The 18738-nt window shown below is 42.7% G+C and overlaps 1 protein-coding gene across 1 annotated transcript in view; it reads right to left on the reverse strand.

Moving 5' to 3' along the window:
* tnmd (tenomodulin) overlaps positions 1–18738 on the reverse strand; it is an 85726-nt gene that overhangs the window by 31971 nt on the left and 35017 nt on the right. Inside the window, exon 3 of the mRNA XM_053880050.1 lies at positions 1525–1665. Within this exon, the coding sequence (XP_053736025.1) occupies positions 1525–1665 (141 nt within the window). The remainder of the gene's footprint in view (positions 1–1524; positions 1666–18738) is intronic.

Consider the following 18738-nt stretch of genomic DNA (forward strand, 5'->3'; position numbering starts at 1 on the left):
ACCTCACCTCACTCAACTGCCTCCGTGTCCATCTCTTTTGAACGCTAGCGGGAGGAGATACATTTGACTCCATTGAAAGACTTTTGCATCGAAGGCTGACTTCTGTGTCAACACTGGAGGCTTAGGTCCACTTCAAAAAAAGTCATGCACCCCTTACCCCTAACATTGGGGGAGTCTGGTTTTCGGTGTGATGTGGGGCTTTTTGCGATGCCACTAACAGAATTAAACTAAGTCCCTGAGATCAGATTTTTTTGGATCCGTTCTCCTGGACCACACTGCGAAAATAGTACATATATTGACTTTTATCTTTTGCAGTGCAGCGATGGTGAAGTTGGAGTGGAGAGGATCGATCCGGAAGGGCATCAGACGACAAAATCACAGAGCATTCAGTGAACTCTCAAAATAAAACACTATTTGTGCACTTTGAACTTTGCACTTGGAACTTGACACCAGTGATCAGCGGTGTTGCCTCTGTGATACACTCGCACACGCTGTACGTCCACTTGGAAAGGTTGGTGATTTCTGTATAAAACGTGTGAGGATAAAAAGCAACATCAATGAAAACGGGTCCAACATCCAGACAGATTTATATGAGCAGGAAACTGCCGGGATACACATGGTTGAAAAAGCCACATTGAGCCCTTTAAAATCAATGAAACATCTATAATACAACAGCGAAAATCTACATGAACAACACGAGAAGCATAGACATATGTGGCGGGTTTGTCAAGTCCCTTATCCTTGGCAATTTGCTCTCTCTAAATGCAGTGTGGCGCCATTGAGTGAACTGATGATGTGAGTAGTCTCATCCACGCTCCGGACAGAAACCAGATCTGGTGTGAGTCTCTACAATCCAGCATGCAATGAGAAGTGAGACTGTATTGGAATTATTTGCAACGACAACCACAACCGTAGCAACAGTTTTCTACTGTACCAACTCATACAGTGCAAGAGAGTAGCGATGGTACCTATCTGGCTCCCGTGTGCCGTGAGAGTCGGAGGATCAGAATCGGCGCAACAAGGTCTTCTCGCAACCACCTCTCCCTAAACATTACAATTTCTTTCTCCACTTTTACGTTTATATATTTGAATTCTGTTTTGTCTCATCGTGTGTCTGCAACACAATAGTATTCATCTATTTCAAACAACTTTCATAGTCCTTTTAATGTCAGCGATTACATAGAATAGGAAACAACAAAAGACTGTTGCATCATATCTGGAGTGATTTTTTTAAGGGTTTTGTAACTTATGCGATTTTTTTTCAAAGTCAATTGGCATCTCAGTAGGACACATAACTACACACCTTATCCTCTGTGGCTAAATTACATTGTATTAATGGTATGTTTAGAGTCAGTAGGAAATCAAAGCTTTTCCTTTATGTATCAAAAAGCATAGAATATGAGGGGATCATTTTTGCTTTTTTTATTGGGTTGCTTCAAAGGATATACATAGATCTAAAGGGCCATTTTAAAATGGGAATTGTTTGAAAGGGCTGCATGAGAAGGTGTTTGGTTAAACACTCACATTTTTGAAGTCGTGCACCTCAACCACCTCCTTGCTGCCGTTCCCCATTCTGAAGACCTCCACGCGGTGGGCGGGGTCAATTTCCATCATGCTGTCTGTCTCCACACCGTCCAGCACTGCTTTGTAATGATGGTCATAGACCTGAAATGACACAAACATCTCGCTGTTAACAGATCAATTGATCATGAAAACACCTGGAGGAGAAAAACAGCGAATTATCAAGTTTAAATGTGACCCTAGAAAGCCATTTTGAACGCCTTTGTTACTACAGTGATTTTCGACTGACTTGTGTTTTCCCGAATGGAAACACAATCAAGAAGAATCAGGGCAGAATGACAGACCAGGAAGTCAGTATCCTTATCCACAGACTCAACAATTGCTGCAATACAGAAAGATTGCAGTGACAAGTGGGAGCCATGTTTGCAAGAGCAAAAATAAAACAATAATAGTCATAACTCTGCAGAGCAACAAGTTCAGCACAAAAGTTGCTTTGTCGAACTCACAACAAAAAACTTCAAATCCACCCCAGAACAGTCTATCTTCTGAAACCTAATAAAGTGGTGAGCGCCTTTAAAGGAATCATATAGATGACTAGTTTAACTCCCACACTCTAGTACGACCTAAGCTATGCAACAAATGGCTAATGTATATAACAAGGCTTGTAGTTGAGGCTGCCAGCTGAAGGTGCAGCAGGATTGGAACCTGAAAACAAGAATAACAGTCCATTTAGATCATGGAGATGATGGACTTGTCCTTCTTTAGTATAAATAGCTTTTCTTGAGAATTATCAAAAGGAAAAGAGGAACCATTCAGTCAAGACTGTTCTTGAAAGAGCTGAGTGAATATGAGCAGCAGATACTCTGTAAGCACACTGTTCGTATATTGAATGTTGAATAAGCTGGTGCCGAAGGTTGGCTCTCTTGTTGGAACTAAACAAGGCTCCTTGGATGAGGAGCAGCAAGGACGTGACTGACCTATTCTGCTGAACATCAGGACTGAATGCTTCCGATTCTCCTTCTGTCAACAGCTATGAAACAAATGAAAAGTATCAAGCCTTCAGTACAACCGCGTTCTTTGCAAAACATCATCGCCTTAGTTGGCTTTTCTGAGCTCATCGTGGAATTCTGGGAGCTTGACTCGATCCTGCTCACCACCTGACTGAACTATGAATCTAAACTCAAGGACTTAACTTTTTGCTTTAGAGCCATTCTAAACCAGGCCTGGCCAACTCGCTCTTTGCCGAGTGTCATGTGGCTCTTCACCAAATGGGCCACGCTTCGGAGCCGGCGAACCGTCTGTGGTTTTGGTGAAGTTGCTGTTGAGATGATTGTTTATACAGTAAACAGTCGACTTTTTAAATTCTGGTATAACTTCAAAATATTGTTTGAAGACTTTGAATTGTGCTTAACTTTGAAACATAAATAACACGCCCCACCACACATGTACCATGCCATGCCTATTCAGTGCCAATGACAGTCATGGTCCTCAGACTCAGATCGTCATCAGATCCATGACCAACATCATTTAAGATGACTTAGTTCCGCATTTCACATGAGACGCTCCAGTCTGCAGCGTCGCTTACACACACAGACCGGGGCGACGTTATTACAAAAAAATAAAATAAAATAAAAAAATAAATAGATATATATAATTACAAAATGAAACTGTTGTAATAAACAGAATAAATTAATGGAACCAAAGATCATTCAGCTGATCATTCAACCATCTGGTGGCCTCTGAAAATGAGTGCACTGTTTTGTAAAACCTCAACGACCCACTACCACATAATACCACCATGCAATTCCAAAATAACACTTAGGTTTTTCAACATTCCCACGTTGGTTAACAATGTCCTAAATCCAAGATTACAATGATACACAACAGTACTTCATTCGGCTGATGTAGTTTTCAAGAGCACAGTTTGTCTATATTAACAAATCACAAAAAATCCTTCACACGTGTGTTGAAACTCAAGACCACATTTTCAAGGTCTTGGTTTTACCTCTGAATTCACTGCATTTAAACATTTTCTAAAGCGCCGTTTAGATCACTAATGCTCATCTTTAAAAACACTTTTTTATACAGTCTGTGTGTGTTTCGTTTGGATTGACAATGACAAATGTGTTCTTGGCCTTGGTCTCGAGTGGTTCACACCCAGATCTTTTCCACATAAAGAACCAGTCAGCCTCATTTATCCCTGAACAAATCTTAAATTATCGCCAGCACAGAATAACCTGTCATGTTCATCACAGTAAAATAAAATCGGTGGGTGTCTTCAGTTAATTCTAGTGGCTCTCCTCCGTTCTCTTTTTTTGTCTTCAGGTAAACAATCAATTCATTATTCCGTAATAAATGAAACATGGATCCTCGTAAAAACCCCGCGCCGACTACACTAAAGCACCGATGACAGCTTTGAGCGATGAAGTCGGAAACACATTGATCGATGGCTGTCAGAAGACACCTGAATCAAGTCCCGAGCTTTCTCCTCGCTGCTGTTGCCTTTGAGCGGCGTTGTTTATCAAAAGGCGCTCACTATGTACTGTTCTCCGACACGCATGGCTAGCTGTTAAAATTCCCTGTCTGGAAAATGATTCATGCCCACCAGCTGAAAATATGCTATTAATATTTATGTGAGGGTTGTGTTATGATGAGAAATATATTGCTGAGTTCATCTTCATCTGTCTCAGCGGCAAATCAGAGCCTCGCAATGAGACGCATGATTAATGAATACATTCGGATGGGAGTCCATCAGGATTTATATCCTTCATCAGAAACATCTCAGCGTCCTCTGGCACTCCAGGACTAAATTAGCCTTTTCTATTCTCTTCTTTGCACGCGCCGTATTTGCTTGCTCCCGACTATCACATATAGAAATTGCTTCATTTTTTTGTTGGGGGGGGGGTGAAGTGGAGAGTAATAGCCATCAGACGGAGTGTAATTCTTAATGGAATATCACTGTTGGAATGGGATTAGACTATAAATCTTCGTTAAGGTGGGTCAGCGCCGGCTCGCCAGCAGAGAAAAGTAGAACTTCAAACCTTCTGGAGAAGCCAAATTAAGATGAGCTCGGAATCTAAGTGTCAATTGAGCAGTTATGGATCAAATTGCTGCTGTTAAACAGTCTGGAAGTCTGCGAAGGGAATTAAAGTTCTATCTTAGCATTTCTTTTATGTTAACATAAAGTGGAATGAGGGAATGGATTCTGGAGGCCGTATTGATTTATACTAAAACAGGGAATTACATTTTCAGCAGGCTATCGCTTCTGATGAAAGTCCAGCCCGCGAGAAGCTGCGCGGCAGGTTGAAATAGATAATAATGTATCGCAACAGTTTGACTTCAACCGGTTCGATAACTAAAGCCTGCTGCCCTGCACCATAATTGGCATTCTGAAAATAGAAACGCATGGCCGCTGCGAAGCCTTTTTGCTCGCCGCACCTCGCCGCATCGCGAGTAATTAAGTTGGCCCTGAGTGGTGGGATTCAGAACAAAACCTTATTTGCGTGTTTTAAAATATATTGTCCGGCTCCTGAATCTAGAGCGGCTGGAACTGTCACTTAGCTGCATGACTTTAAATATGCAGTGAAAGTTAATTGGCCTCACACATGACAGCGAACAGGCAGCTAAAAGGGCAACATGTGGGCTCCAATTTACTTTACAAGGGCTCCGAAATGCCACTTTCTTTGGGCCACAAAATAAAACACCACATTTATAGTTACAGTTTTCCCCCCCATATATATATATGTATCCTTTAATGCATGTAAATTACAAAACCTAGATGCGTTTTTGGAGCCAGAATCTCTTTGGTTTGACTGAAAAGTGCTGCTTTAAAATTAAATTACAAGGCCCTACAATAATACCATTCATGAAAGAGATCTTGAGCTCAACAACATGTCTTAGACAAAATCAAAAAAGGCAGCATGTTGCACACAGAGCTGCACCATAGAGCGTTCCTGGTTTATGAGACTGTTCATACCAAACTGGTACAAAGTGTGGGAAACATATTTAAATCATGTGGCTTGGAATTTAAAGCAGAGTGAGTTCAGAGAATATGTAAATTGCTTTCTAAAATTAAAGGCACCATTAGCACTTTGGAAAAACTGGATTTAGACTGCTCTGCTGTCATAGTGCAGCACACGCACGTACCACCAAACACCAACACATGTACTGGTGAGCTGCCACAATGGTTTGTTTGTGTTTTCAAATTGAAAATACAGACGTATAGAGTTATTTGAAGTAGTAAAATAATGCAGATTTGAAGTCCACATTGTGTCCTGCAGTGAAGAGGGGACCTCTGTCACGACTCGTAACTCTAATCTGAGTCGATGTGTTGATGACACATGCTTCAACAAGTCGTAGCCAAAAACACAGTGTTGATGATAGTTTGCTAATGTTAGCTGCGCTAACAGAGAAGAACACAGTAGTTGACTGGACAACTAGAAACTTATATACTTATGAAATGTGATGTGCCCAGCTCTGAATATGTTCTGCTTTAAGGGCGCTTATGTGAAGCTCAAATATTACTGCTATTCATATTATTAATATCATTGTTATTTGCCAAACGTTGGATACAGAAGTTATGCCGTGTTCCTGCGACGTTGCAACTGGGAATTTCGAGGGGCAAGGGGTGACGTCACAGTCGAGTTCAGCGTGTTCCAGTTATCAAAATTGGAAACTAAGAGAGAGTGACATCTATGAAAGCTATAAAGCTCACAGGAACCTTGTCCCTATGCTTCTTGAGAATTTCTCAGGTCTGAGCACAACCGGAATGCAACGTTAGTCCTCACAAAGTCTTTGTTGACACTGCGTTGATTTATAAAAGTATTCTTAAACTACGCTCCTGGTGTCTTTTTTCCATGATGCGATCACTCCTCGCAAACTACCGCAGCCATGCATGCACGATTATGCATTCAAACTCCACCTACATGGCAGACATGCTTAAACAGCTGGATGAGTGTGGAAGCAATTGTGTCCCATAATCCAAATCAAAGTGCCTTTACATTCTGACAATGATATAAATACTGACCTATAAACCTTAAATGAAGTATTGCTTGCATGTTTGACGCGCACGATCAGAGCTCTCAACTGCTCGCCTCGCACTAACCAGTCTGCATGACACCTGCAGTTTTTGTCAAGCTGGTAAGGCCGCTCTCCTGCGCTGCTAAGGATTGGCAATTTAATTTGAATTATGGACCTTTTTTGCATGTTGGAAGTCAAAACTATTTACTTTTTAATTTTGTCATAAATCAAGGAAATGAAAATGCAGTTAGGGTGATGGATTTCTCATTTTATTTAGTAAAAAATGCAGCTTCAATGTGAAAATAAAAAAGCATTTCTCATAATGATTTTTCATTTTTTGAATTTGACAATTCAGATTGAATTTACTCAATGAGTCATTGATTGGGGTCAGTGGTTTTCTGTTCAAAATCCATAACCATAATTTCCTCACTGAGATTTCGGTCTGTCTTACCAGCACACACATCTTACTCCATGCTGATGTGGAAGGACAAGTCAGTTGCAGATAAACAGGCAATTTTTATACAGTCTATGAATGACTGCTGTTGGCAACATTATATATCAGACACACATCTGCATGTAGTGGTCACAAGGAAGGGCAACACTGTCATTAACATGTTATTCAAAGGAAACATGAGACGCTAAGCCAAAAGTCGGTTGGTAGAAACGCCTCTGACAGCCTGAATTAAACAGGAGAAGATGCTGTCAAAAGGAGACACAATCTCAGTTCTGTGAAGTGGAGATTAGTTTGGTGAAAACAGCTTGAGTAGTTTGACTGAAGTAAAGGGTTAACAAGGATCACTGCTGACTGACTCATATAACAGAATTCACACTTCACATCTCTGAATTCTCTGAACACAAAAATCTCTAAAAACTCAAGAGAAAAAAAAGAAATCGTACTTTCTCAAGTTCTCCAGTCCAAGATAAGCAAGCGGCAACTTGTGGTTCCTATCTGTATGGACATAGAACAAATGTTTGACTGTGTTTCCTCCCACAGCTATACAGAGGTCAGTGGATATCTCTTCTGCGTTTTTGGCGTTACCACACAGAAACCCTCAGAATGTTGGAAGAGTATTAACGAATAACAGGAATTTCATTCTGAGGAAAGAACCTGAACATGAAGAACATGATGCTTGAAAGTAAATTCGCCATTCAAAGACTGCCCCCTTTTAGCACCACCATCCTTCCTGAACTTCAACGGAAGCAACAGAGGGTCATTCGAAATGCGCACACTAGTCAAAAACATTAGCAGCGTTTACAATTGATATAGCTAACTTACTTCATGCATCCTCTTTTATAACAACTAACCTGGCAGCTTATTGGGTTTTCACATCTTTCAATTCATTGACGCTGTCTTGTAAAACAAACAAACACTTCCTTTTTTCCTCCCACCCACCATGGATTTGGCTGTGCTAATAATTTTTATTTAAACTGTCAGCTCTCGCCAAAAATCAACTTCACGATTTTCAGGTTTGACAGTCCAGAAATTCTGAAGTGTCAGCATGAGATGTTTCCAACTGTGGCCTTCGATGCAACAGACTTTAATCTGAAGTTCAACGCAGACTCCCTGTTGTCTCAGCCGCTGGTAAGACGAATCGCAACAAAAAATATATAAAAAACTAATAATAATGTCAAAGAAAGAGGAGCATTCAGTCCAGGAGGAAGTAAATAAATCTTTTTTTTAAAGCGCTGCGCTCACACACATGAAGGTTAAAAAAAAGGTTGGCGTCTGAATTGATTTACAGAGAAGCATTTGTGCCTGCAAGAAAATCAGCTGGTCTCCTCTCACTGTACATGACTGTGTCTTTTGTTATTTTCAGAGCCAAATAAAGAATTCAGGACAACCCCTGCGACTCTAAATTTCGAGGTGATCGGTGTAGACACTTTCACAGACAATGCCGGTTCGTGATTTCCGTCTGTGCTGGTGCCTAACAACCTGGATCGCTTCAAGAGTGGAGGGAGTGAATAAGAAGCGGCAGCGAAGCGAACCTGCAGGTTGTTTTTGTGGACGGTGGTGTGGCACCCGAAGACATTAAGCAAAGGTCGCAGATATGTTGTTACAGGTGACTGGCTCCAAGTCGCTGCGGTGTGTATGTGCGCTGGAGTGAAAAGACAGCGTGCATATGTGCACTGGAGGAGGCGGCCGTGGGAATGAGAGGGATGAGTTGATGGCAATACGTCCTCTTATTTGTCCTTGAGGGCTGGAAGATAGAGGCTGCAGTCAAGCGGAACTAGATGGCTGTCACTCACGGCGGGGCAGTGATGGCAGTTATGGTAGGTGGGTGGAAGGCTTACAGGCGTGGGTGGAGGTGGTGCAGGGGCCAGGCAGTACAAAGGGTCTCTGGGGAGCCACAGGCAGCCATGTGATAGATCGAGGTGGGCAGCAGCCGAGACAGAAACACCACTGAACACTGTGTACTTTTGGTTTTACTTCTCTCGGGTCAAGTTAAGTTACGAAAGTCAATCTTATTTCATTTTCCCAAAGTAGAGTTTTTCTTCCAGACGATGGACAAATCATAAAATTACATTTATTAAGTAAAAAATAGCAGAAATATGAGAATATTCCAAGCAACATTTTTGGGTATCTATAGGTCAATACAATAGCTATCTTACTTTATCTTATTTCCTACAGTGCATTGTCATGACCGATAATAATAATAATAATTAACAAATAATAAATGACTGCATCAAAAAAAAACATAGAGGCAAAAAAAAAAAAAATGTTTTCTGTCTTGTGAGTGAAAAATATTGCAGTGCAGCTATGGCCTGAGGGAAGATGTGTTGTCGTCCCTCAGTTTTGGCACCACTCACTGCTTCATGGTGTCGACCTGAGGGAAGTCTGGATAAGAGGCTGAGGGCTGAGCCGTCGCTGGTGATGCTGCCTGCCCTTTTCCTGACTCCACGTGTATTAGTCCCTAACAGAGGGCAGGTCGGTGAAGGCAATCTCTGCGGTCATGACGCTCCACTGCAGCATGTTCTTGTCTTGATTGAGCTAAACCAGATGGTGATGGAGGTGCAGAGAAGAGAGTGGGTGATGCACCAGCAGCTCCTGGGGCAGCTCTGACTTCATCAGTTGTCACAGGAAGTACATTATCTGCAGGACCCTGGAGATCGTCGCATCTATGTTCTCCACATTAGGTCCTCGCTTGTGATGCAGCCCCGGTATACAGTATGTGGATATGTAGACCACCAACAGAGCTTCTGAACAGTGATGCCGAGGGGTAGAAGCAGGAGCGCTAAAGTCCACTTTCATCTGTCAGTGGAAGTGTGTATAAGAGTTCTAAAAACTTATTTACTTCCTGCGGATTCTGCTTCCTTCCAAACAACATATGGTTCGTTTAATTGGCAATTCTCATAAAACACAGCAGAACCAAACCAATAACAGTTAAATCTTTCTTTCTGTCACTGCGTAGTGCTAAAACTTTGGTCATTATATTTTCTCTGATATTTCTTTTTCCTCTTATCCTTCCACCCATTCTCTTCAGCAGCTGACAGCCCACAAATGTCTACAGCTAAAAACTGGAAACATTTCAGGGTGGAGTACTTTACAGCAAATATCCGTAACAAAAGCGCTGTTGAGGTGTGTGTGTAGTTTGAGCGACAGACGCTGCAGAGAGAGGTGTGTCAGGAGAGCGCGTCAGGTGAGGAAACATCACAGCTGCCGGCAATTAATAGTCACTGTCACCACGTAAAGAAACGCGCCTCACACCTGTGGAGAGAGACTCTCAGCCTGAGTGATGGCACCAAGACGCCGGGAGAGAGCCTCAGATGAAGCGCTGGATAATGAGGGACGCTGAAGTTTGGCCGGTGGGAGGGGTAGAGATGATTGATGATGACTCATTAATAAATCAATCATCACATCCAGAGAGGATGGGGGATTTAAAGCAGCGCAGAAATGGCTGCCCCAAAACATCGTCATGTTCTGTTCGTTCCTCTTATTCTTACCATTATACTTCAGTGGAGAAGCATCTTCTCCCTGCGTGGTCTAAGTCAGTGTTATCTAGGAAGTAATAAGACATAATACAGCATGTTGACACGAGTCTTCATCTTGATATGACTGAGCTCTATTTTGCATCCAGCGCCCCATTGGTAGTTGCTGTGATACCATGTTTTGATTTTATGTCAGATATTCATAACACCAAACACACTTGTGCTGTAGTGTTTTTTTTTGAGTGGAAAATGGAATGGATGCAATTCGATCAGAGCAGTTGCCGCAAACTCTCTGCCGCTGCCTCCATATACTGCTGTGCCGCTGAGGTGGGAGTGAGTTCTATTTATGCCGGAACTACTCTGCGGTAACAGTTAAGTTTAAGTGTAAAGGATTGTTCATGCAGGAAAACGAAGTTGATGTAAAGTGCGTCCAGTGAATTTTCAAAATGAAGTATTATGTGTTGTGATGACATCACATTCTCCTGCGGCACAGGCACCAAGCCGTCAACATGGAAAGCTATCTGGATTCATTTATTGAATTTTGTGTAGGCCAAAAGTTTGGACACGCCTCTCATTCAATGTATTTTCTTGTTTTCCAGAACTATTTACATTGTAGATTTTCACTGAAGGCATCAAAACTATGAACAAACACATAGGGAATTACTCACATTACTCAAATCCCGTTTTATATTTTAGATTCAGATAGCTACCCTTTTCTTGGATTACTACTTTGCTCATTCTTGGCATTCTCGTGATCAGCTTCACGATCAGGTTTTACAACAGCTGACTACATCATGAAGCTCATCAAAAAGGCCGAGGGTTTGCAGCGCTATTTTTCTCTTTGCTACTTAATTCCATATATCTTGCTTCGCATATTTGATGTTTTAGACAGTAAAAATACAGTGGTCTGCTTAAATGCTTCATGAAGTTTCAGAGATCTTATTCTTCTTCGTCCGTTCTCGCACGATGATGCAAGCTGCCACATCACACTCCACTGCTTTGCTGTGCCACAAACCGCAGCCGCATTTGGTGTGAGCCCAAGGTTGTTTCTATGTTAACAATTTTAACGGCAATCCTTGCAGTGCATGATGGGACCAGTAGTGCCAGTGGTGGTACTGGGTAAAGTAGCTGTTATGAAATTATGTTTCAGGTTCTTATAATTTGACAATTATATAGTTGATAATTTAGTCAACTTGTTTTTCCTATTCATGAAGGTTGGACCAGTGAACCTGAGTGTGGTGGAGGAGTAGTTGATAGACGTGTAAAACTACATTCATTTTACAGGCCAAAGACTGTCTCTGTTTCTCTTATGAGATGAAGATGCCCACATTGCATTTTTGTGATTTTGTCCAATTTACAAGCTTCTACAAAACAGTGGGATGCTGTGCTAAACACGAGTTGGGAAGCTGCAGGTGTAATGGGAGAGGATCAGAACTTCAGGCTGATGTAGATCACTTTGTTAGAGGCAGGCGTGCTGTGTCTTGTCAGACAGGGTGCGGGACTGATATGATGGTTGGGGGTCATGTCCAAAACATCCCATGTATTACTGTGTCAGCCATAAAGATTTTGGAAGCTGGAAAATGCCCCCCCTTATTTTAATTTTTCAAGATTATCAATATTCATTTGCCTGTGTTAGAACCAATCCCTACGAAGCACTATATGGTGAACATTAACACGGTAGTATTTATGTGCACATCAATTGTAAAGAGCGTTCACCTTGGGCATGTTTATGACGCTCATAATAACTCAGGACTTCTCACAGCCCTCTTTTTGAAAATGAGAGGCGAAAGGGTGAAAGTTATGGCTGAAGCATGTAAATGTGGACGCTTCTCGGAGATGCATGATAGCCTGGAAGCTATGTCTTTTGTAAATCATTTTGGAAAAAAATTAGCCGGATGATTTAATCTTCATGTCAAAGTGCAGCACTGAAATCAGGAAGTGATTTAGCCTCATTGTGAGACAGCGTTCTGGTCGATGCATTAAAACCCCACAGTGAATTCATGGCTGGTGAAGGCAAAACGAAGCTGTTTTAGCTAGATTTATACAGCAATGTAAATTATCATCCTACTCAGCAAAATAATTTAACAGCCTATATCTGAATTTCTATCCTTTCAGGAGAATAATTTGACTCGGTTTTCTATGCATCAGCTCATGTGTTCAGAAAGTTTTCTGGAATATAGTTTTTCAGTGACCTCAGAGGGGCAAACTGAGGTCATATGGTTTCGTATCCAAAATGAAAAGTTACACCTACTACTGTTGATCAGAAGAGCAACTACGCTGCTGTCCGTCTGTATCCCAAATGTAACCACCTGCCACATTTCGGCCATCTGTTACTGTGATCTTGTCCTCTTGGTCATGACCCAGAATTGATGGCTCGACATAGGCAGCAGGAAGGAAAACAGAAGCTTTCCCATATGATTAATCTTTATTTAGCACAAACAAACTTGTCCACCAAAAACTCAAAAACTGGACTCACCAAAAATAAAAAATGTATTACTTCTTTTCTGCACCAGATCCACACCTTGAAAATCTGACAGCTTCTCATTACACTTGGGTGACTCGACCGTCCGTCTCTCCCGTCGGGTCAAGAGTCTTGGTGTCACTCTCAACGGTGCACTCTCTTTTACCACTCACAGCATCAACATTGCCGGTGTGCAAACGTCCATCTCGACAATATCAACTACCTTCAACCATCACTTACCCCCAGCAGCACTTCCATGCTGGCCCTTGCCCTTGCCACATCCCACCTCGATTACTGCAACACTCTGATATGGTCTGTCAAAAGACCCTTTGAAAAGCTGAAATTGGCCCAAATTCTCCTGCCAGCCCCATTACCAAAACTCATTCCAGCCAATTCTTCAAACTACTTTTCAGGCTGAGGTCTACCATGTAAAAACACCAAAAGAAGGAGCCTCTTTTTGCTATTATGGCATCTACCTGAGGACTTCGGGTGACATCCATATTTTTAAACTAGATTCAGCTGAGATATCGGTTGTATGTTGGGAAGATCCAGACAAAAAAAATGTAAACTTAGATCCAGTTGAAATTTGCACACAGCCCGAAATGTCGAAGCTACCATTTTCTAATGCCAGAAATATCCAAGCAAGGAAATGCCTTTTGGTAAGTTCTTCGTTTAGCCAGAGCCTGTATCCTCCTGCTATATTTGCAAGGATGTGTTTTTTCCCCATTTCTTTATACATGTTTTCGTGGGAATCCACCCTTCTCAACTAGAGATCAAGCAGGCGGTAGTTGGTATTTACCATAGAGACTGACAACCATGCTCCATTTCCTCAGGTCAGGTTCCTGTGACAGTCATATGTCTTCGCATTTTGAGATCCATATGCCACCTTTAACTCCCTTTCCTTATGGCTCAAGACGTGAGGCGGGACCCAAGTGCAGTGATGAAAGACTCTCAGGAGGCTGGAGCGAGTCAAACACAACAAATTTTCGTGCACCTCTGTAAGGGGCGTCAGTCATGCTAAAAATGAATCAGAAAATAAGGGAAAATATAGAAGCATAAGCATGTAATGACATCAGTGAATGTGACTATATGGTGGCACTGGCAATGTCCCTTGTTTACTTATGGATTTACTAAGAAAACAAGGACAGCAAAAGGAAGCGAGGAGCTGGTGAGTTCTCTGTGTGTCTGTCCGACAACCATCTGCTGACGTTGCTTTGGCTAATTCCCTCCTCTTCAGACTTTAGATGACACAAACTCCACACCCAACCAGCAGTGGCATGAGTGGAAACACCTGGATATTCATCAACAATGGGAACTTGGATGAGACGTAAAAACGTACCTGTTTAAATCTCTCTATCATGGGTGTCTGGACCAACATCAATGGACGCTGACACTACAAAGTTGGTGTCGCTACTGTTATAAGGTAAGGATGAATCTGTATAAGAGCAGTAGGTGCAGTTTGAACATGTTGGTATTTGTGTGTAATTTGAAGTTCATACCTGTATTTATCTGAGGTGACTAAAATTATCGTGATCGAATGAAGGAATTATAACCTAAACATCATTCTTTAATAAATACAATAAGAAGCCAGTCCCCAAAATGCTTCAGGGGAAATCCAGTCAGGCATCAATACTGAAGCCACACTGCTGAAAAAAAGAGAAAAAGCTGTGGAATCTTTCTTCCAGGTTGAAAAGAATCGCCAGGATTTTGTTCCAGCAGAAGTTAAACTCAACCCAGATTCCAGCAGACGGAACTTTCCGCTTCTTTTACCTCTAACGCTGCCTCTTTTGTCCTCCAGCAGCCTTTGCCAGAACACTTGATCTTCAGCGCTCAAGTCTCTTCACGTGGGCAGTCAAGTGGAAACTGCTAATGTTGTCCAAGTATTTGAGTCAAATATGTCCGGTTTTTCACTGCAGTTTTTCCATTAAGTAGTAGTAAAAGTGAAGATCTCTCAGAGACCTTTTGCAAGTCAGAACGCAGAAACAACCTTGGAGCAAAAATGTGAAAATAAATAATAAAAAAACAAACAAAAACATGTTTTCGCTTCTAAATCTCTAATTAGTTTTAATGCAAATGTTTCAAAGCCACGTTTTCCACAAACACAACAATAATGAATCAACCTCGACCAGGTACAAACCCTTAAAGTGGAGAAAAAGCAAATCAATGCATCCATTTTCTTCTGCTTCTCCGAGGTATGGGTGCATCAGTCTCAGCAGGGCAGCCAACAGACCCATTGTTCAACCTCTGTGGCGTTCCATGGCCAGTTGGGAAATATGATCTCTCCAATGTGTCCTGGGTCTGTCCCGTGGTCTCCTTCCAGACAAACATGTTCAAAACACCCAGTGAAACAAGACCCTCCCCAGGGAGACACGCATCCTAACCAGATGCCCTAACCATCTCCTATAGCTATTCTCTATGGAGAAGCGCAGTAGCAGGTTCTACTTTGAGTCACTCCCAGGTGTCTGTCCTCCTGACCATAGCTCTAAGGCTGAGTCTAGACATCTGCTGAGAAAGCTCATATCGGCACATAAGTCTTGTCCTTGCGATCATTACCCAAAGCTCATGACCATCGGTGATGGTGGGAGCGTAGACTGACCGATAAACTCAGGAGCTCTCTCATCCGTCTCTTCCTACCACAGCCGACCTGTACAGGGGCTGCATCACTGCCAATGCTTCCCCCGTCTGTCAATCTCTTGCTCCCGTTTCCACTTGTGATTAAGACCCAGACACGTTTAAACGCTTTCTCTCAGAGCAACTTACCTGAAGTGTGAAATCCACCCTTCTCAACTAGAGATCAAGCAACTGTTAGTAGGTATTTATCATAGAGACTGACAATCATGCTCCATTTCCTCAGGTCAGGTTCCTGTGACAGTCATATGTGTTCGCATTTTGAAATCCATATGTCACCTTAAATGATCCTGGGAAAACTCTCTTTCGTGCTATGGTTCAAGACGCGGGGCGTGACCCAAGTGCAGTGATGTAAGAGTCACAGGAGGCTGGAGCAAAACACAATAAATCAATAATTAATAGAAAAATATACAACAAAATGCGTCACCAAACCGGGAGAAGAAAATAGAAAATAAATCCAAAGCATCAGAATTGGAATGAGTCCAAAGAAAGCGTCACCGAACTGGGAGAAAGAATGCAAGTAGACTCTGTAGCAGGAGAGCAAACACACAATGAGCAGTAAAACACAAAGTACACTATCAACACGAACACACGAGTAGGTAGTAACAGAAACAGACAGACAACCAAGAAGCCACGCAGAGCAGGGAGAACAAAGGGAGTCAAAATACGGAAAAATACAGAAACGAATGCTGCGAAATACCAATGGGGACAAAAGGAGTCGATCTGGCACACGTTGCTGGAGTCCAGGTGTTCTTAAACTCTGATCATGGTGGGGTTGTTTGGCTCCACACAAACAGGAAGGAAGGAGGGAGAAAACAAAACGAAAGTCAAGGGAACAAAATAAAATCATGACATTTCCCTTGTTCACGAAAAATAAGTGCTTTGACCACAGTGTCCAGACATCTCAGGCGTTCCATTTTCGAAGCCAAAAATGCTTCAAATTTCAAAAACGCCTGGGAGTCTTATACATATTGACATCATGTTTACATTTCTCTGTCTTTAGGAGAATATGCTCAGTCTCACTTCCATATGCGCCGCAGGGAGCACGCAGAAATGTGAGGGGCGGGATGAAGAAAGGCAGCCTTATAAACACGGTTCTAACAAAAGAGCAACCGTGTCATTACTCCCAGTAATTACTCTGCTTGAGTAAAGTGAATAGCGGGGACTGCTCTGCTAGAGTATGTCTTGAACTGATGGAAATCTGTTGGCCAAAATGAGTTTATTAAAAGCCTCCTGCTCTTGCTGGTAAATTCAGTGGGCAGAGGTCTTGAGTGCGCTCAAGGGTTTGAGACTAAGCTCTGAGTGAATGTTTCACACCACTCTATCAAGGGGAGGATATGCGGCTCATTGAATTATAAGTGATGATCCCATGACCCCCAGTGTAGGTTCATACGTTTCCTTTGGATAAACATCGAGAGGTAGTGCTGACATGAAAGGGAGCTGAAGGATGATGACATCATCACCAAGCAGGTGGCCGTAATGCAATGGCTGATCGGCGTCTAACCGTTACAGTCTTTGAGTTGGAGCTTATACGGTGTATAAAACCTGACACGGAGACAGTGGTGGATGTGGTTGCGCGGCTCCTTGAGACCGCGGGGGATTATGCTTGTGGACACTGATTACCGAGCCTGTCAACTCTCAAGGCCTGCTGGATTCAGATAAATGGAGTAGGAACACTCCCGAGCTGCCAAACACACGCTGGCTCCTGTTTGGCGACGCCTGTTGAATACGATCGGCCGGATCTGGGCAGGCACACCGAAAATTCAATTTAGACAATGCTGGTCAGCCCTTAATGCGTCATCAACTCCGCTAGTATGAAGTGAAATGAGCCCATTGGCGAGGCGGGACATCCATCTCAGCGAGGACGGCGAGCACATTACCGCAGCCAGGGTACCCTCCATTATTGTGATTTTGCTGCGTCAGCATTCCCCCCCCCCACCTCGTAATGACTCTCTTTACATGTGTCGCAATGTTTATTTGTAATTAATGTAACGTGTAATTAATTTCAAACAACATGGCGGAGGAGAAAATGACAGAAGAGGTTACGAGCATGTGTCAACAGCGGAAGGTTTATTTTACGCCGTCAGCAGCAGCGTTCCATACCAATCTTGTCATTATCAAAGTTGGCAGGCTCTGTTGGAACCATGTGCTCATCCCAGAGGTGGACGCTGCTGTGAGTGGCGCAACGCATTTCGCTAGCACCATTCAAAACGGGGAGGTTGGATTAAGGAGCTGGCATCAGGTTTTCAGCATCCTGCGTGAATGAATGTGCCACCCTCATCCTCCAAGTGACGGGTCCGGTCCAGAAGTTGCTTTTTTAAGGACAGGATTTGTAGGTGCAGTTGCCTCTTGAAATACTGAAATCCAAACTCAGAATTTGGGTTTCGGGAAGTGTAATGTTGCAGGACTGAGAGCCCAGTTAGCCGCGAAGAAAGACTGCATGAGGAAATCCTGAAAATGTTTCATAAACTGCTTCCTTTACATGGGCCACTCTAATCGGAATAAATGCATGTAAACACATATTTTGAACCGAAAGAACCCGATTAGGGCCAAATTGAATTTTGTTCCATACGATCGCGTTCGTGTGTGCACCGAGTCCGATCGTCTTTCAGTGTCTGGGCTGGCTATTCTGTCACTGCCCAACATGACATGACCAGTAAATAAATTCAGCAACAACATGAGTCCTCCAGCACTGTCTGTCTCTGCAACTGAAGTAGAAAGTGCCATAGCAGAATCAGCTGCCTCAGCGAAAGCAGACAACAGCGCATGCAGCACCTGGTGAACGTTAATTTAAAAATGAGGTGAAACAAACGTATTAAAATATGTTGCTGGGAGGTGTTGATGTGGCACGGATGGTGATTTCTTCACAGATGGATCAAGAAAGTAATGTGGTGGACGACTCTCTGGTTTGAGGGTTTTCACGGCGCGTCATCAAAACCGGAAGCCGCCATGTTGGAGATACTCACTGCTCAGCACAGAGCGGTACTGAAGGCGATTCTGCAGAGTTCCCTTGAAAAATGGTGAATTACGGTCGTGTTTTGGATTGCACGAATCATTCCGATCGTGAAAAACATTTGGAATTTTATCGACTTCCGAAAGTTATGACAAATCAAGGAGAACAATGCCAGAAGTTGTCGGAAGGAAGGAGTCGCTTGTGGTTAGCAAAGCTGAACCAGGACCTT

Source organism: Synchiropus splendidus, chromosome 11, assembly GCF_027744825.2.
Source record: "Synchiropus splendidus isolate RoL2022-P1 chromosome 11, RoL_Sspl_1.0, whole genome shotgun sequence".
NCBI lineage: Eukaryota > Metazoa > Chordata > Actinopteri > Syngnathiformes > Callionymidae > Synchiropus > Synchiropus splendidus.